The 15,970-nt window shown below is 34.9% G+C and overlaps 1 protein-coding gene across 6 annotated transcripts in view; it reads left to right on the plus strand.

Annotated features, from left to right (window-relative positions):
* Positions 1-15,623, plus strand: part of orb2 — a 133,433-nt gene extending 117,810 nt beyond the window's left edge. For all 6 annotated transcript variants that reach the window (XM_069136910.1, XM_069136913.1, XM_069136914.1 and 3 more), the window contains 5 exons: positions 2,718-2,975; positions 3,986-4,098; positions 4,316-4,708; positions 5,597-5,707; positions 5,917-15,623. In XM_069136910.1, coding sequence (XP_068993011.1) covers positions 2,718-2,975; positions 3,986-4,098; positions 4,316-4,708; positions 5,597-5,707; positions 5,917-6,033 — 992 coding nt within the window. In that variant the 3' untranslated portion in view covers positions 6,034-15,623. The remainder of the gene's footprint in view (positions 1-2,717; positions 2,976-3,985; positions 4,099-4,315; positions 4,709-5,596; positions 5,708-5,916) is intronic.
* The last annotated feature ends 347 nt before the right edge of the window (positions 15,624-15,970 follow it).

The following is a 15,970-nucleotide window of genomic DNA, read 5'->3' on the forward strand; positions in this document are numbered from 1 at the left end:
CCTGTCGCCAGATTTTGGTTGCAGCTCGGTTTCTTCGCGCACAGAGGAAGAGAGTAACCAGAAGCTATCCGTGAATATTCACCGTGTCGTTTCTTTTACGCGACCAATCGACGCGCTGTATTTAAACAGTGAAAGTTTCATTCGGTTTACGTTTATCACAGTGCCGACAGACTGCTTTTGCCGATGCCAATGCCGATGCTTGAACTCGTTTAAACACCGTTCAACGAACGAAAGTTTTACGTACAGTAGGTAGTTACGTTCTGTTCCGATACTTCTGCTAGTATCACGATAGGTGATATGTATACATATATCCAAACTTGTACAACGTTCAATAAAGTTGCCCTTTGCTCAACCGAAAAGAAAACTTGACTCGTAACTACCAATTGTGATCGTGACGTCTGCAATCAGCTTCCCCAGCAACGCACGCGTCGCACAACGTGCGGAACCCGCTAAAACGAGCATCGGATAGCTAGAGAGTCGGGCGAGAACTCTACGAAGGATGTCCTCAATAGCCAATAACCGTCGTTAACCGCCAACTAGCCCTGTCATAGACGCTAATCTGTACCTACATCGATTCGACGGATGGAACACACGCCGCACATCCTGCGCATTGGCACAATCATCCATCGCGGCGCGGATTATGCTCGAAGGAACGAATCGACGAGGGTCGAAACGAGACGGACAAAAAAATGAAAATAAATAAAAAATAGAAACAGAAAGAAACCAGGGCAATCGGTTTAAACTGTTGATATTGAATGATTGTATTTCAGTCCGTCTTAAGTTGAGAAACAAATAGACGCGCGAGTTGTACGAAACTAAGACGAAACGTTGAACGTTTTTTACCGTAACATCTGATCGGTGAGACACGTAGTGTGTCCCGTGCACGTGACGAGATCAACGTGTCTCGGATCTCCGCATCTCTGGATCGATAAACTCTGATAAATTTAAACATAAGAGGCTCGGGGCTGCAGTTTGTGCTAGACTGAAATCTGTTCAACAATCCATTCCACCGCTATTTAACAATTACAGCTAGGGTATAATAGCTGTATTACAGTCGTAATCCAAGTTTATCCACGATCGAATCTTCGGGCTTCTGACTTTCTATTGTCTGGCTATTGTCTACAAGCTAGATAATCTTCTACATTATAACTGTTTATAATGTTTATTATGTCCGTTATACCTACGGGATATTTGTAGTTTTCGAAGCAACGAAACTTTAGATGCATTATTGTACGAACCAAGTAGGAATTTTATCCGCTGTTATCCATTTATACTTACAAATTTACAATCGAGGCAACGAAGTTTACGTTTTGTCGACAAGTTTTTCTTATTTGTGATTCAATGTGGTATTACAGTCGAGTAGATTCCCATCTACCTAATACAACTCAAAATTTGTGTACCTTCTATATTCAATTTCTAAAATTCAGAACGTTCAAGCGAATATTTTGCTTTCAATTCTAACTTCCAACCGTACCGAACTCTCAATTTTTACGAACTTTAGCTGCATTATATGCTAAAATCTTGTGTATTGTGCAACACAGTTGCGGCATGTATTATAGGTATGCAAGAATAACAAATGGAAGAGGAAATTCCTCCTCGGGCTAATTGTAAGAGAACGATTATGTACGCTGCATATATGCAAATGAGATTACGTAATCAATCGGACAATAGATCGCGACGAATAAACCGCGAGTTAAAATTACGTCTTGAACGAAATAACATTATTTTTCGCTACTTAATCGTCGTCCTATCGCGTCTCGTTTACCAATTCACATGCTTTACAATTTCAACCTGTGTAATATCATATTTTTCATACGTCTCCGATTCGCCTGTTGCTTTGTATCGTAACACGTTTACCTGTATTTATACCAGTGCTCGAAAAGATGCGGAAAAAGATCGTAAGGCGGGGAAAAACTGAGTCGGTATCTGTTTTGTCCCTTTGGGTTCACTGACCCTTCAAGTTCCCCATCGGTAGTCTCAGCGCTGCCTTGCTGCATCGACGTTGTTCTTTTTGTTCCCCCGAAAGGAGAAAGAAAGAAGAGGAAGAAAAAATTTTTTTTAAAATGTCCGCCGTACAGCGCATTCCTACTTTCCCATGCAAATCGGATTAGAAGAAACGTTACGGGAGGAAAGAGAGAAAGAGAGAAGATGGAAAAAAAAATGCTGTATAAAATATATAATCACGCACCCTACGGAGAATGTATCGCAAGAGCTGTGAAAAAAAAAAAAAACATAAATCCAGGGTGTAAAAACGTGACTGATTAATCGTTGCTGGCGTTTGTTTCCTACGCACACATACATTGTGCCGTAGCGAATAGTCTGTTACCCTTAGCAACGGTAAAACTAAACCGCACCAGTGCGACCGGTTTGATACAACGATCGAGATTATATTGTATTATATATTCGTTGAGGGAAAAGTATCGTACGACAAGATTATCATCGCGTATAAAAATCGGTTTTCTTACAAACAATACCCGACTCTTCATATATATATATATATATATATATATATATATATATATATCTGTATATAATAATACGTACGTAATATATACGAGTTTTACGGATTAACTGTAGAAGCATGGCTACGTTCATCAGAAGAGCCAGATTTCCGATAAAAAGACGTTACAGTGAGTCGATCGCGATCCTGTCCGTCGAATTTCTTCACTATTCAAACCGCAACATTACCGTTTTAACTGATTTTTTCCTTTTCTCAGGCAAGTCGCCGTTTTTCCCAAGCCTCGAAGAACAGAGCGGCACTCTCCTCGAGGATCCGACAGCTGCTGGTCAACTCGACGGCGGCGTCGGCGTCGGCGTCGGGGTGAACGTCGGTGTCGGAGGCGGAATGACCGCCCCCCAGGTCGCCCCCCTTTCATCGCCGAGCCGAAGCAGCCCTCACAGCCAGGGAAGCGAAACCGGCGAACGATTCTCACGGAAGGTCTTCGTCGGCGGCTTGCCGCCGGACATCGACGAAGGTTCGTTGCCTTCTTTCCTCGTCGCTTGACGATGTGAATATTTGTTCTAACCGCACCGTCGCTACAACCTCACGTCATACTTTGATACTTTGTAAATTGTAAATTTCATCGCAAGTCGTTGGAAATCGGGTCGATGACCCGGACGCCTTTATTATCCACACATCCATCTTGTTTCCTTCTTCACTCTTCGTATCATTTCACTTTTATCTATCATTTTACGTACATACGTAATTTTTTTTTTATTTTTTTATTTTACTTCATTAGAAATGATTGAGAATTCCAAGATTATCCTTGATAATTTGTTGACGTTTGTTGTTGTTGTTGTTGTTGTTGTTGTAATACACGCGTGTAACAGCTGATAAACGGATAAACATACGATGTCTGCGGCTTGTGTGTAAGTAGACGCCTGTGTATAAAGTTATTTTGTCGTGTATATGTAACGCATAGGCGATAAAGCGAACGACTCGGAATGCGATTAGCCCGGCTCGTGCGGCGATAAGGCGATGAGGAAGAGGAAAAATGTTTGTGTAACGCGAACTTGTAAGAAGCAGTAATCGATCCGTGTGTGTATTTTGCACGACAATGCGCGGGTACAAAGTTTTATGTGTCACTGCGGATAATATAACCGTGGCGATGAAATTAATTCTTTATATAAATACAGCCAAGTTTTACATTGCGGTAAAAGTAAATTCCATTGAATTTGGAAATTTCTGATTAAACGCGAAGCGTTTAGTTTTCTCATTTCTTCAAACTGCAGCATCATAAGTTTATATGTGAAATTTTTGCCACCAATTGCACGGAAATTCTTGTATTTTTTTTTTTTTTTTTAAATTTCTATTTTTGATGGAAAATTTTGATTATTGCTAATTTCTTTATACTAATTTACCAATATTATATATGTACGGTATTGTTATACTTGAATTTGCAATTATTTTTTTTTACGTACAATACATATTTATATGAAATCTAATGAGAATAACTGATTTTTTTGTTCCTCGTATGTTCGACAGATGAAATCACAGCCAGCTTCCGTCGTTTCGGACCGCTTGTCGTTGACTGGCCACACAAGGCGGAAAGCAAGTCGTATTTTCCTCCCAAGGGTTACGCCTTTCTGCTCTTTCAGGTATATAATTTTTATATGCATGTAACTTATCGTTTTTAAACAATCGAATTGATTTTACGATAAGAAAATTCTATCTTGCCGAATCGTTGTCTCAAAATATATCGTATAACTAATATAGTTTGTTACTCTTTTTGTTTTTTGTTTGTTTGTTTTTTTTTTTTTTTGTTGTCGTACGTTTCAAACTTATCTTTCATTCATTACCACGTCTCTTCCGCAGGACGAATCGTCCGTGCAGCAGCTGATCGACGCGTGTATCCAGGACGACGACAAGCTCTACCTTTGCGTAAGCTCACCAACGATCAAGGACAAGCCGGTTCAGATACGGCCTTGGCGTTTGAGCGACGCGGACTTCGTTTTGGACGCCTCGATGCCTCTCGACCCCAGGAAGACCGTCTTCGTCGGAGGCGTGCCGCGGCCCCTCAAAGCTGTCGAACTCGCGATGATCATGGACCGGCTTTACGGGGGCGTTTGCTACGCGGGAATCGACACCGATCCCGAGCTCAAGTACCCGAAGGGTGCCGGGAGGGTCGCCTTCAGCAACCAACAGAGCTACATCGCAGCAATATCAGCGCGATTCGTCCAGCTGCAGCACGGCGATATCGACAAGAGGGTGGGTCGTCCTTCCTCAATTATGTGAGGGGGGGGGGGGGGGGGGGGGATTGGAAAATAGAAGGGTTGTTGGTGAAGAATTTTTTAAAATCACAAAGTTGAAACGCAGGAAAAGTTGAAATTTAGGGAAGTGTGAAACCGAAGTATAGAATCGTTGGAAATACAAAATTTACCAAGATTTATGAGAATTGTAAAGTCTCGATATTGTGATATTTATATTTGCTGAATTTTTCCATATTTCTATCCTTTGGTGTTCTTCAATTTGTTGATCTGAAAGTAAAAATTGAAGTAACGAAATACGATACTTTTATTTGATGTAGGATTTATCGAGGGACTATTCACTCGTATCGTACTCGGGTGTAATTTATAGAACTGTGCGACTCATCTATTAGTCGTAGACGCGTACCAATTTCTTTTTCCTCCCAATTGTACTTATAGAAAGAACGATTTATTTCTAGGGCTGATCAAATATTTCAAATTACATGATACTTGGTGAAATTGGGGGGTTTAAGTCTTGTGAAATCGTACGAAATGACATGAAGATATGTTAAATTACTTGAAAATCTCTGGGGTTGTACGATTAATTGATTAGCCAATCGCTGTAACTCGTCGATTTCGATTAATCTCTCATAATTTTCGATTACCATATCAAATATTATCCACAGATTTGACGTATTAAATTTTCTAACAGTGTTTCCCATTCTCTTCTAATGCCAATACTGATTAATTTCAGACAACTTTGTACAATTTTAAATGATTCCAAATTGCTGCAAATTGATTATTGTACGTAATTGATTATTGATGTATTGAAGTGAATAATCCCTCGGTATTCGTACATACGAATGGAATTGGGGGATTAAAAATTGATTTTTGTCCGCCGTTTGCTCAGGTTGAAGTCAAGCCGTACGTTCTGGATGATCAGATGTGCGACGAGTGTCAGGGTCAGCGATGCGGAGGAAAATTCGCTCCGTTCTTTTGCGCCAACGTAACGTGTCTCCAGGTTAGCACGAAATGCTGTTTTATTAATATCGATTTCTCTGAAATCACTCGAAAGAAACATTATTCTCAATTTTCCATTAAAATCTCGTCGATGCATGCGTGTGATAAAAATATACTCGTTGAAAGTTCTCCATCAGGCAGAATATGAATATCGTACTTTGTTTTTTAACGTGAAATTAAGGCGGATCGTTGCGTTGTTTTTTTTTTCAGTATTACTGCGAGCACTGTTGGGCAACGATTCACTCTCGTCCAGGACGGGAGTTCCACAAGCCGTTGGTCAAGGAGGGTGCCGACAGACCACGAGCGGTACCGTTCCGCTGGTGTTAACCCCAACTACGTTAAGAATAGTCGCCCCGCGGCTAATAATCTCGCGGCACTAGCTAATTAAAACTACAAAACACCATGTACACACACACGCATACACACGTACACATGCATTACCTTATCAAAACCAAAAGAAGGGGGAATTGAAACAACCGCAACCGCAATAAATATTATACGACGACCACCACGGCCAATTCACCAGTTACACCCGTACTGCGGGATTGTTGTGAAAGGGAAGGAGAAGAGAGAAAAGAAAATGAAGGAAGAATATTCGCACCGCTACGGACAGCTCATCCGTCGACGTCGATCGTCAGAGGCTCGTCGAATCGAATTGAGAAGACGGAAATTTAAACCGTAGAGAAGAAACGGTTGTCGACACACGCCGATATTTTTCCGAGCTTGTCTTCTTCCAATTCTTCTTCCGGTAGTTAATTATCGCATACCTGACGAATATTACAAAATGTAGTAGGAAAATTGTACGGAGGTGAGTGATGACAGAGAAAAGACGGAGGAGAAAGAAAAACGGACGAGGCCGCGTCGTTGGTTGATTTGAAGGTTTAGCGCAGCAGCTATACATATACACCTGGAATATTGACAGGTAAAAATGGTAACCTTCGCCGGGGTTCTTGTCGCTCGATATATATATACATGCAACTTGTTTTATATTTCGATGGCAAATAAACCATACCCTACGATATATCGTGTAATAATACAAAGCCATGTGTGTGGTGTATGTCTTCTTATACAATAATGATTGATTGATTATTATTAACTGACGTTGACTGCTGGCTGTTAACCAGGAAGTTTTCTTTTTTTTTTTTTTTTCGTTTTTAATCGAGGGGCAGCTAGCGTTCTGTAGACGGGGGAGGATGACGAGAACATACCTGTATCTACTATTCTACATATTATCACTATTATTATTATTACTATTACTATTATTATTATTATTATTATTATTATTATTATTATTATTATTATTATATTGTTTTATTTTTTTATTTTATTTTTTTTCTATAATTATGGTTAGGGATACTTGCGGAAAATGCGCGAGTGGTGATCAGAGTTGTTACAAAAACTCGTCCGATTATGCAGCAGGTGGCGTAAAATATTTAAATTAGGCATAGTGACGAGAAACAAGGGGAAAATAAAAAGAATAGTTTGAGCGAAATTTATAATAATGCAATATTATAACGATAATAACGACAAGTTATCTAAAGAAAGATCGAAAGCAGACTATCATTACATGCTAATATCGCGTCGTAACTTTTCGCTCGTTCGCTTTAACCCTGCAATTTCAGCCATTATACCACACATTGCACATATTGTTTCTTTTTTTTCTCGCAGTGACGTGTAACGTTACGGTGATGTTTGAAAAAAGTTGAAAAAAAAAATAAATGAAAGAAAAAAAAAAAATGAAAAAATCGTTATCCACGTTATAATTGTACGAACATTGAGAATACTCTCTCTCTCTTTGTAAAAAGGAAAATAGAAAAATGAAATCGGAGTATATTTCTCACTAGGCATAGATGACGCATCGTCGTCGTCTCATCATTCGCGGTAACTCGACTTCGCTGCTCTTTGAAATTCATGGATATTGTATAATATACACATGTATATGTTTACACGTGTGATGGAATTTCGAGATACAGGCAGAAGCCGTGAAACGCGAAAACGGACAGCGAGCAATGAAAGTTAGAAAGAATGCGGATGGAATGCACGGATGAGAGAAAGAGAGAGCGAGAGAGAGAGAGAGAGAGAGAGAGAGAGATGGACAGAGAGAAAAAAAAACTGAGAACTAGGCGTTGAATAAGCGAGGAAATGTAGCTGAAATTTAGACAGGGATGAATAACGACGAAGATAACGAGCCGAATAAAAAATGTTGAAAGAAGTGGCGAAAATTAAATTGACTGAACTGAGACAGAGCGAGATAAAAAAATAATAATAATAATAATAATAATAACAATCCGAGAGTGGTAAAAACCGTATCGACTGACGATATTTACCGTTGAATAAATTAATTAAGGAAAAAGAAAAGAAAGATACTAAATAACTAGACAAATTTCATGCATATGTATATTACCAATATCGTTGCACGATAATATATATTAGTAAAAAAAAAAAGAAAAAAAAAAAATGAATGAGACTTTATTAAAAAGAAAATAATATAAATAAAAAATCTTTGCTCCCCGTTGCGTAATGAACGCCAAATAACCACGACGGCTGTCGAAGATGAGCAGCGTTACAAATGACTTGACATATATCTCTGTGCGAAACGGAGTTGCAAGATGTTTATAGGTAAAATACTGTTCATCGGAGACAAGTTAGTCGATGTATGTTTTATAATAGGACAAAAATGACGAGGTGATGATGGGTTGGTGAAAAAGAAAAAAAATAAATAAATAAATAAATAATACAGACAAAAGTAAATATGAAATATAAATAAATAAAAATATGTACACATACAGATAATAGGCGAAAATTTTTCAGATTATCGTGTTTCTTTTATGTAAATTGTACAATTATGCGATAATACGAGTTTTTGACGAGGACGAGGAAACCATAGTCGGGAAATAAATATCGCGTCGTTATGCGATAATCGATCTTCTGCCGATGCTTTTAACGTGACGAAACATACGTAACGCGAAGCTCGACTTTCTATTCGTCTGCAGTTTCAAAATAACTTTGCGATTCGCAGAATTTGGTAGGTATATGTCGGTGTTGTTTGGTTGAATAGGTAAATTAAAAGCTCGACCTGTAAAAAACGCGTTCGCGAAAATGCCTGTGATTGTATTGAAATTTTTTCAATTTTCCCTCCCACTGTCTTTTCAACCCCCCCCCCCCCCCCCAATCTCATTGCCGTACCTTTTTGTAGACGTGTACAGTCCACGTATACATATGCAATTGACAACATATAATAGAACAATTTCTCAATTCTATCTCATTATTACGTATATTATATATATATACATATATATATACTAAATATAATAGAAAGCGAAAGAAAATTAGTTAATGAAAAATTACAACTTGTACAAAGGAAAATGCAAAAAAAAAAAAAAAAAAAAAAAACGGCAAAATAAAAGTAAAATAAAAAAAAAAAAAAAACCAACGGAAGCGAATTACCAACCAAACTTTTCTCTCGGTGTATACATAATCAAATAACGCAAGCGTAGTTCAAATTATTAATAAAATAAATAATTTAACAATAAAGATAATGCTAACGACGATATAATAGTAAGAATGATAATATTACAAACCAATTCACTCTGCATATTTACGCGAGTTACCAAATATTATTGTACGCTGTTATATCCTGTAATCTTACGATTAGTCTGTATCCATCACCCCGACTCTCCGCGATTGAAATTCACGTAATATGCAAGTGTGCATACGTACATACATACATACATAAAATATCTGTATCTATGCATAGTTACATTAATCGTATAACACGAAATACGCGAGAAAAAACGAGAAGACGGATTATCTTTCAGCGTAAAAATATTTATTTTTTTGGTCCATTTTATGTAAATACGCGTATAATTAAACTGTAACATGTAAATTACTCACCTTTAATGCCCTTCGTAGAAACATTCGACCCTTGTCATTCGCCATTCGACGCCGACGTATTTCTACTTTAATTTTCGTGCGAAAGTATAAATTCAGATTTGTTATTTACCTGACAAGTCGTAATTGGCTACATTCTTCATCACGGGTACGAAACGGAAGGTTTTTTTTTTTTTTTTGTTGCTACATACGGTACAATTGTTACGATCGATATTGAAAATGAATAATCAATAACAATAACACTAATACTTAACGAGCAAGTCACCGAAAGCAATCGGCAGAGGATTTCATTTTATTAAGTGATATTCATAGGATAAAATTTTTCTATCACCACGTTTACCGAGTTCCGACGTTATTATTACATATAAAATTTCCGACGGAAGCGAGTAAAGGAGGTGGAGGGAAATGGTTGAGAAGGTGGAAGAAAAAAAAAAAGTATAAACGGTTAAATAAAATAAAACAAAAGAAGAAAACAATGTGTAAATATACATATATTCTAAATGAATTGAATTTGGTAAACTTTTAAACAGAACGTATATAGTTAGTGCAATTTTAACGCAAGCTTGACGTGAAAATTACGTATGCGTTGCATATTCGTAAAATATTATTATATCAAAATTCGCGGTTTATCAAACAGTCTTGCTAAACCTTACGTTAAATGCAGGAACGGCTGGAGCGCGTTCGTATGAAAATTTATATAAAACACATCCTATAGAGATATACACGTATAAATGATACATAGGCGTGAATCCTCTCTCTCTCTCTCTCACACACATACACACACAGTCAGTTTAATAAAATTGAACAATTGTAAATGTGAAGATTAGGTATCGATGTACCTCTAAAATTGGAAAAAAATAGTCAAAACTTTTATCTTCTAACGATGCATTGTAACATTTTATATCTATCTACATGTGCGTGTATGTACAAATTCACGAATACATTTAACCACATACAGTAGTGCGTTCTATTCATTAAATATACACACACACACACGCACACACACAGTATATCGAAGAGAGAATGAAAGGAACATAAAGGATGTTTAAAAAAACCGAACAACTGACTTGCGTCACGCAGAACATTTTCTAGTTAAATTTTTATAATTTTCAAACGACGCACACACATATATATATATATATATATATATATATATATATATATATATATATATGTGTATATATATACATATAATATATCATCATACACATTTATCAAACACGTGTGCACTTAAGGCGACATTCATTATATGGTATTTCAGTTTCACAGAGAGTGATAAGAAAAACATGGCGTGCGCGGCATTTTCTATAAACCTAAAAAAAAAAAAAAACGAGACACACACCAGAAAAATTGATATACGCAATTAATTGTACATGAACTAAATTAATTGATAAACAGAGGAGTGAAAACTGTTATCATTATTATCATTATTGTTGTTTTTGTTGTTTTCGTTGTTGTTGTTGTTGTTGTTGTTGTTGTTGTTGTCGTTGTTATTGTTATTATTATTATTATTATTATTATTATTATTAGTATTATCATCATCTAATCTAGTTATGCTAAAAAGATGGTTGTGTGTGTATAGCTTCTTCATGTATTATAACTTTTCTCCGCGACGTTACTCTAAACTTTTTTGTATCTTTATATATATCATATATGTATATAGCGTGTTCTAGTTCAGTATGTGTGTAGGTACATCCGTATCGTATGTAAATTTAATCATAGGTATTTCCAATATCCGATAGAGCGGTATTATTTTTCAAAATTAGATACAATTTATTATCACTAGATAAATGACGAGTTTGTATTTAGCCGCACTAGTCGATTTACACGCAATACTAGCTCTACGTCTGCAGTCTCTAACCGTTTTTACCTTTTCTCTCGATACTTTGAACATTTTTTCTTCTTCTTCTTTTCACTTGAGATAAATTTCCCTGCCTTGATTGTTGTTTCATAAATTGATTCGTTAATTTTCTGGTTCGAAACTGGTTCCGTTGGTTTCGCAACATGTGCAATACTGCACTTGATCGACTAATTATCGTTTAGCTCCTTACCTCCTCAGACAAAAAGGGAAGGTAAAAAAAAAAAAAAAATTCTGCCCGTATCACATCGGAATCTTCAACCCTCTGAGCCTACTTTGCGTGTTTTGAAAGAAAAAGAGGCAAAAAATAGATATATGTATTATAGTACAATTTACAAGATATATGTATATATATATGGGTACGTATGTTCAACACAGCATGCATGTAAAAATAATTATTAAATTCATGGGAAGGAAATTAACAATATTACCAATAATAATAGTATATTAGATGTGATTTCACCTCCTTTCTAATATGTGTGATAAACCATAATATGGTAATTATAATACCGATAATAATAATAATGGATATAAATACTAATATATAATAATATCGATGATTATATTTAATATATAAACCAATCTTAAAAGTATAATTGAATTATAGATACTAATTGCACGAGAGAAAACGAAACAAAAAATATTTAAAAAAAAGAAGATTAAAAAAAAAAAAAGACAAAATAAAGAAATAACGGTAATGATAATAATAATAACGACGATGACGATAATGATTGTAAAACACGCAAAGAGGAAAAAAAATAAAAGTAACGTGGTAGACATTTACAATAGATTTTGTATTTTCGAGTGTTGAAAAAGCGTTTTATACCGTTGTTCTAAAATTCTTGTCTAAAAAGAATAGAAAAAAAAATCCATGTCCTGATTTCTAGTTTTTGTATCCTGTTTGTTCGTTCTTTGTTTAAATATCGCGAGACCGAGGGAAAGAGGAGAGAGAGAGAGAGAGCGCATGAGGGTGGGGCAAATGTCACAGATTATAGGAGAATTTTCGTACAGCATGTAGTAGAGAAGGATAGAGGAAAAAGGATGTCGACGAAGGGATGGAAAAAGAGGGAGAAGGGGAGGGGGGGGGGAGGAATGTTAGAAAGTTTTTGTATATTATAGAATAGTAGTTGTAACGTGTGTTATAGATATCGGCAATTATTATAATCGTTTAACCAAAGTGTAGGTGCTCGATATACTTCAACTTCAATCCCATCCTCAAGCCCTGATCTTCGTCCTCTAATCGAATCCTTTATACCTGCCTACGCACGTACCTATACGTATACATATACATATAACTCCTACAGCTGTAATAATGGTAATAATAATGATAACAATAATGATGACGACGACGACGATGATGATGATGATGATGATGATGATGATGATGATGATGATGATGATGACGATGATGACGATGATGATGATGATGATGCACACTCTTTTAAACGAGAAAACTATACCTTACACCTATACTTATATCTATTATAAATAATATATATATGAATATAATTATAATATATTTCGAGAAGTATATTATTATAAATGATTTTTATTTTTTTATATTTAATAATAATATTTTTTACTTACTATAATTAAATTAAATTAAATTAACTATGTCTATTGTACACGATACAACACATACATACTATTTAGTCTAAAGAAAAAATTGCGAAAAACAAAAAAACCACAAAAAAATATTTTCTGCATAGCACCCTATTATTATTACTATTATTATTCTTCTTTTTATTATTCTTATTATTATTATTATTATTATTACACGAATATCCTTTGTTGTTGATCAGCTTAGCTCGTGATTATTATTATTATTATTATTAATATTATTATTATTATTAATATTATTATTAATATTATATCGTAAACATTACCCTTGTAGAGGATGGAAATTATTATACATATATTATATATATATTTTTTTCTAATTAAAATTTGTAGATAAAAATTAAACGTACCTATAATATAAATATCAGTACGTCAACAAGCGGAGTTCGCACAATTCAGTCAGCGAATGAATTTTATCGAAGACGCATTTTACTAGTAATAATTAATTGCGCCGATTGAGATTTCTCAGGTGACTGTTGATCATCATCGTGTATGTAATCCGTATAACGCCGTTGGACGGTAACGTGAATATGGACGTACGTCGCGATCCATGATATACGATAAATAAAATAATTACATTCGTCTCGTGCTGCACACGAGAGCGTTTGATTAATCGCCTTCTCCGCGTAACTTCGGCAGCGGAATCATCAGCAAGCCAGTGGCAGCTGTGTATGGAAACAATATCGCCGACGCGGGTTTTGAATCGTTTCGTTTCTTTCTATTTCAAAATTTTTTCACTCGTTTATTTCACAATTGCGAGAACGAATGACAAGAAGAGAAAAAATGAAGCGACACGTTGTTACTTTCGGATCGTCTCGTGCGTATTGAATCAATTTTCTACTCGCGTGATCGGATCAGTTATTATTTTTCCTTTCACGTTTTTGTTTCTTTTTTTTTTTTTTCCTTTTCTCCTTTCTTTTCTCTTCCTTTTCTTTGACTTTCGATATTGAGAACGATTTGTGCGACGATTCACGGTTGACTTTCGTCGTATATCAATTTGTTACTGCACTATTGCTACTAGTATTATTATTATTATTATTATTATTATTATTATTATTATTATTATTATTATTATTATTATTATTATTATTATTATTATTATTATTATTATTATTATTATTATTATTATTATCACTGCTACTACTATTATGATTGTTATTGTTGCTGCTGCTGTTGTTGTTGTTGTTTTGTAATATTAAAAAAAACAAAAAAAAAAAAAAAAAACACTAATATTTATAGGTATATAGAGATCTCGAGATATACCAAAGAGAGCGTGTCGGGAACGAAGTTGCGATTAGGAGAACAAGACAGAGAGAGAGAGGGAGAGAGAGGGAGGGTGAATTAGATAAATTTGATACTTAGTCTTCGAAGAGACAACTGCGGCTTAATCGTCGTTCGATTGGTGAAAATTTGTATAGTTCGAAATTAATGTACGCGTGGATCAATCGCGCACTGCAGATGTAATAATAATTAAACCTCGCTTTCTTTCTCTCTCTCTCTCTCTTTTTTTTTCTGGGTGTATTTGTAGAAATTGTACTCCATGTTTTCTCTTTCTCCCTATCTATTTCTTCACCTCCCTCTGATCTTCTTCAACATCTTGCAAAAATATAACGGCTAATAATAATAATAATAATAATAATAATAATAATAATAATAATAATAATAATAATAATAATAATAATAATAATAATAATAATAATAATAATAATAATAATAATAATAATAATAATAATAATAATAATAATAATAATAATAATAATAATAATAATAATAATAATAATAATACCAACAATAATGATAATAATAATAATTGTAATAATGATAATGATGATGACGATAGTAATAGTAGTACTAGTAGTAATAATAAATGTAGTAATACAGTAGTCGTCTTAGTAGTAATAACGATGATGACGATGGTGAAATATTTCAGCATTATGTCGAGATTTAGTATATGAACAAGTGCTGTTTTTAGTCTAATTGTATTGAAATAAAGTAGATCGGTAAATTAATAAAAAAAAAAAAAAGAAAAAAAATAAACAAGCGAATAAATAATTAAACGAATGAATAAATACATAAATAACAAAATAAGAGAATAAATACGGGCAGAGGGGGATGCGAGATGCATGAGAAAGTTGGAAAGTGAGACAGAGTAAGGGGAAAACGAACCAACAACACAGACAGCAAAAACTTAATGAATAAGCGTATGAATAAATTAAGAGACGAATAATAATAGTAATAATAATGTCGATAGGATAATTTAAAGGCGGATATGTAGGGTGACGAATAAAGGCTATACATATGTATAATACCGATACGATATGTGCAGAATGACGAGAGAAAAAACACAAATCGAAAACACTGTGTGCAAAAAATATAATACGCGTATGTGCATATGCATAGCTAAGATGTAAGATTTTTAAAGGTAGCTGGGAGTAGTGCAATGATATAACCACAATTTACGACGCCACAAAACAATATAGTAATGGAAAAATAATAATAAATAAGGAAAATTTAAGAAAAATGAAAAAAAAAAAAAAAACCAAAATAACGGGGAGCTTGCGAGCCTGCGCGTATCTACGGTATACATACCTTTATTACATTATACACGCATAGGTATTTAGTAATAAAAGATTATTGATTAAGGGTTAAGAATAATTAGGGAAAATGCGTGAATGAAGAATTTGAGGAAGTTTTATGTTGTAGAGGCACGTACACGAAAATTCGTATTTTTCTAATTTTTTTTTTTCGTTTTTTTTTTTCCTTCATCCCTTTATTCTCCCGCATGTTTTTGCGTGGTTATTGGATACAATTAAAGCTGGTGAGGAACGTCGTATGCTTGAATTGCTTGTACCGTGGAGTTATGTCAATTGACGGGGAAAAAGTTTGATAAAATCA

Source organism: Neodiprion pinetum, chromosome 6, assembly GCF_021155775.2.
Source record: "Neodiprion pinetum isolate iyNeoPine1 chromosome 6, iyNeoPine1.2, whole genome shotgun sequence".
NCBI lineage: Eukaryota > Metazoa > Arthropoda > Insecta > Hymenoptera > Diprionidae > Neodiprion > Neodiprion pinetum.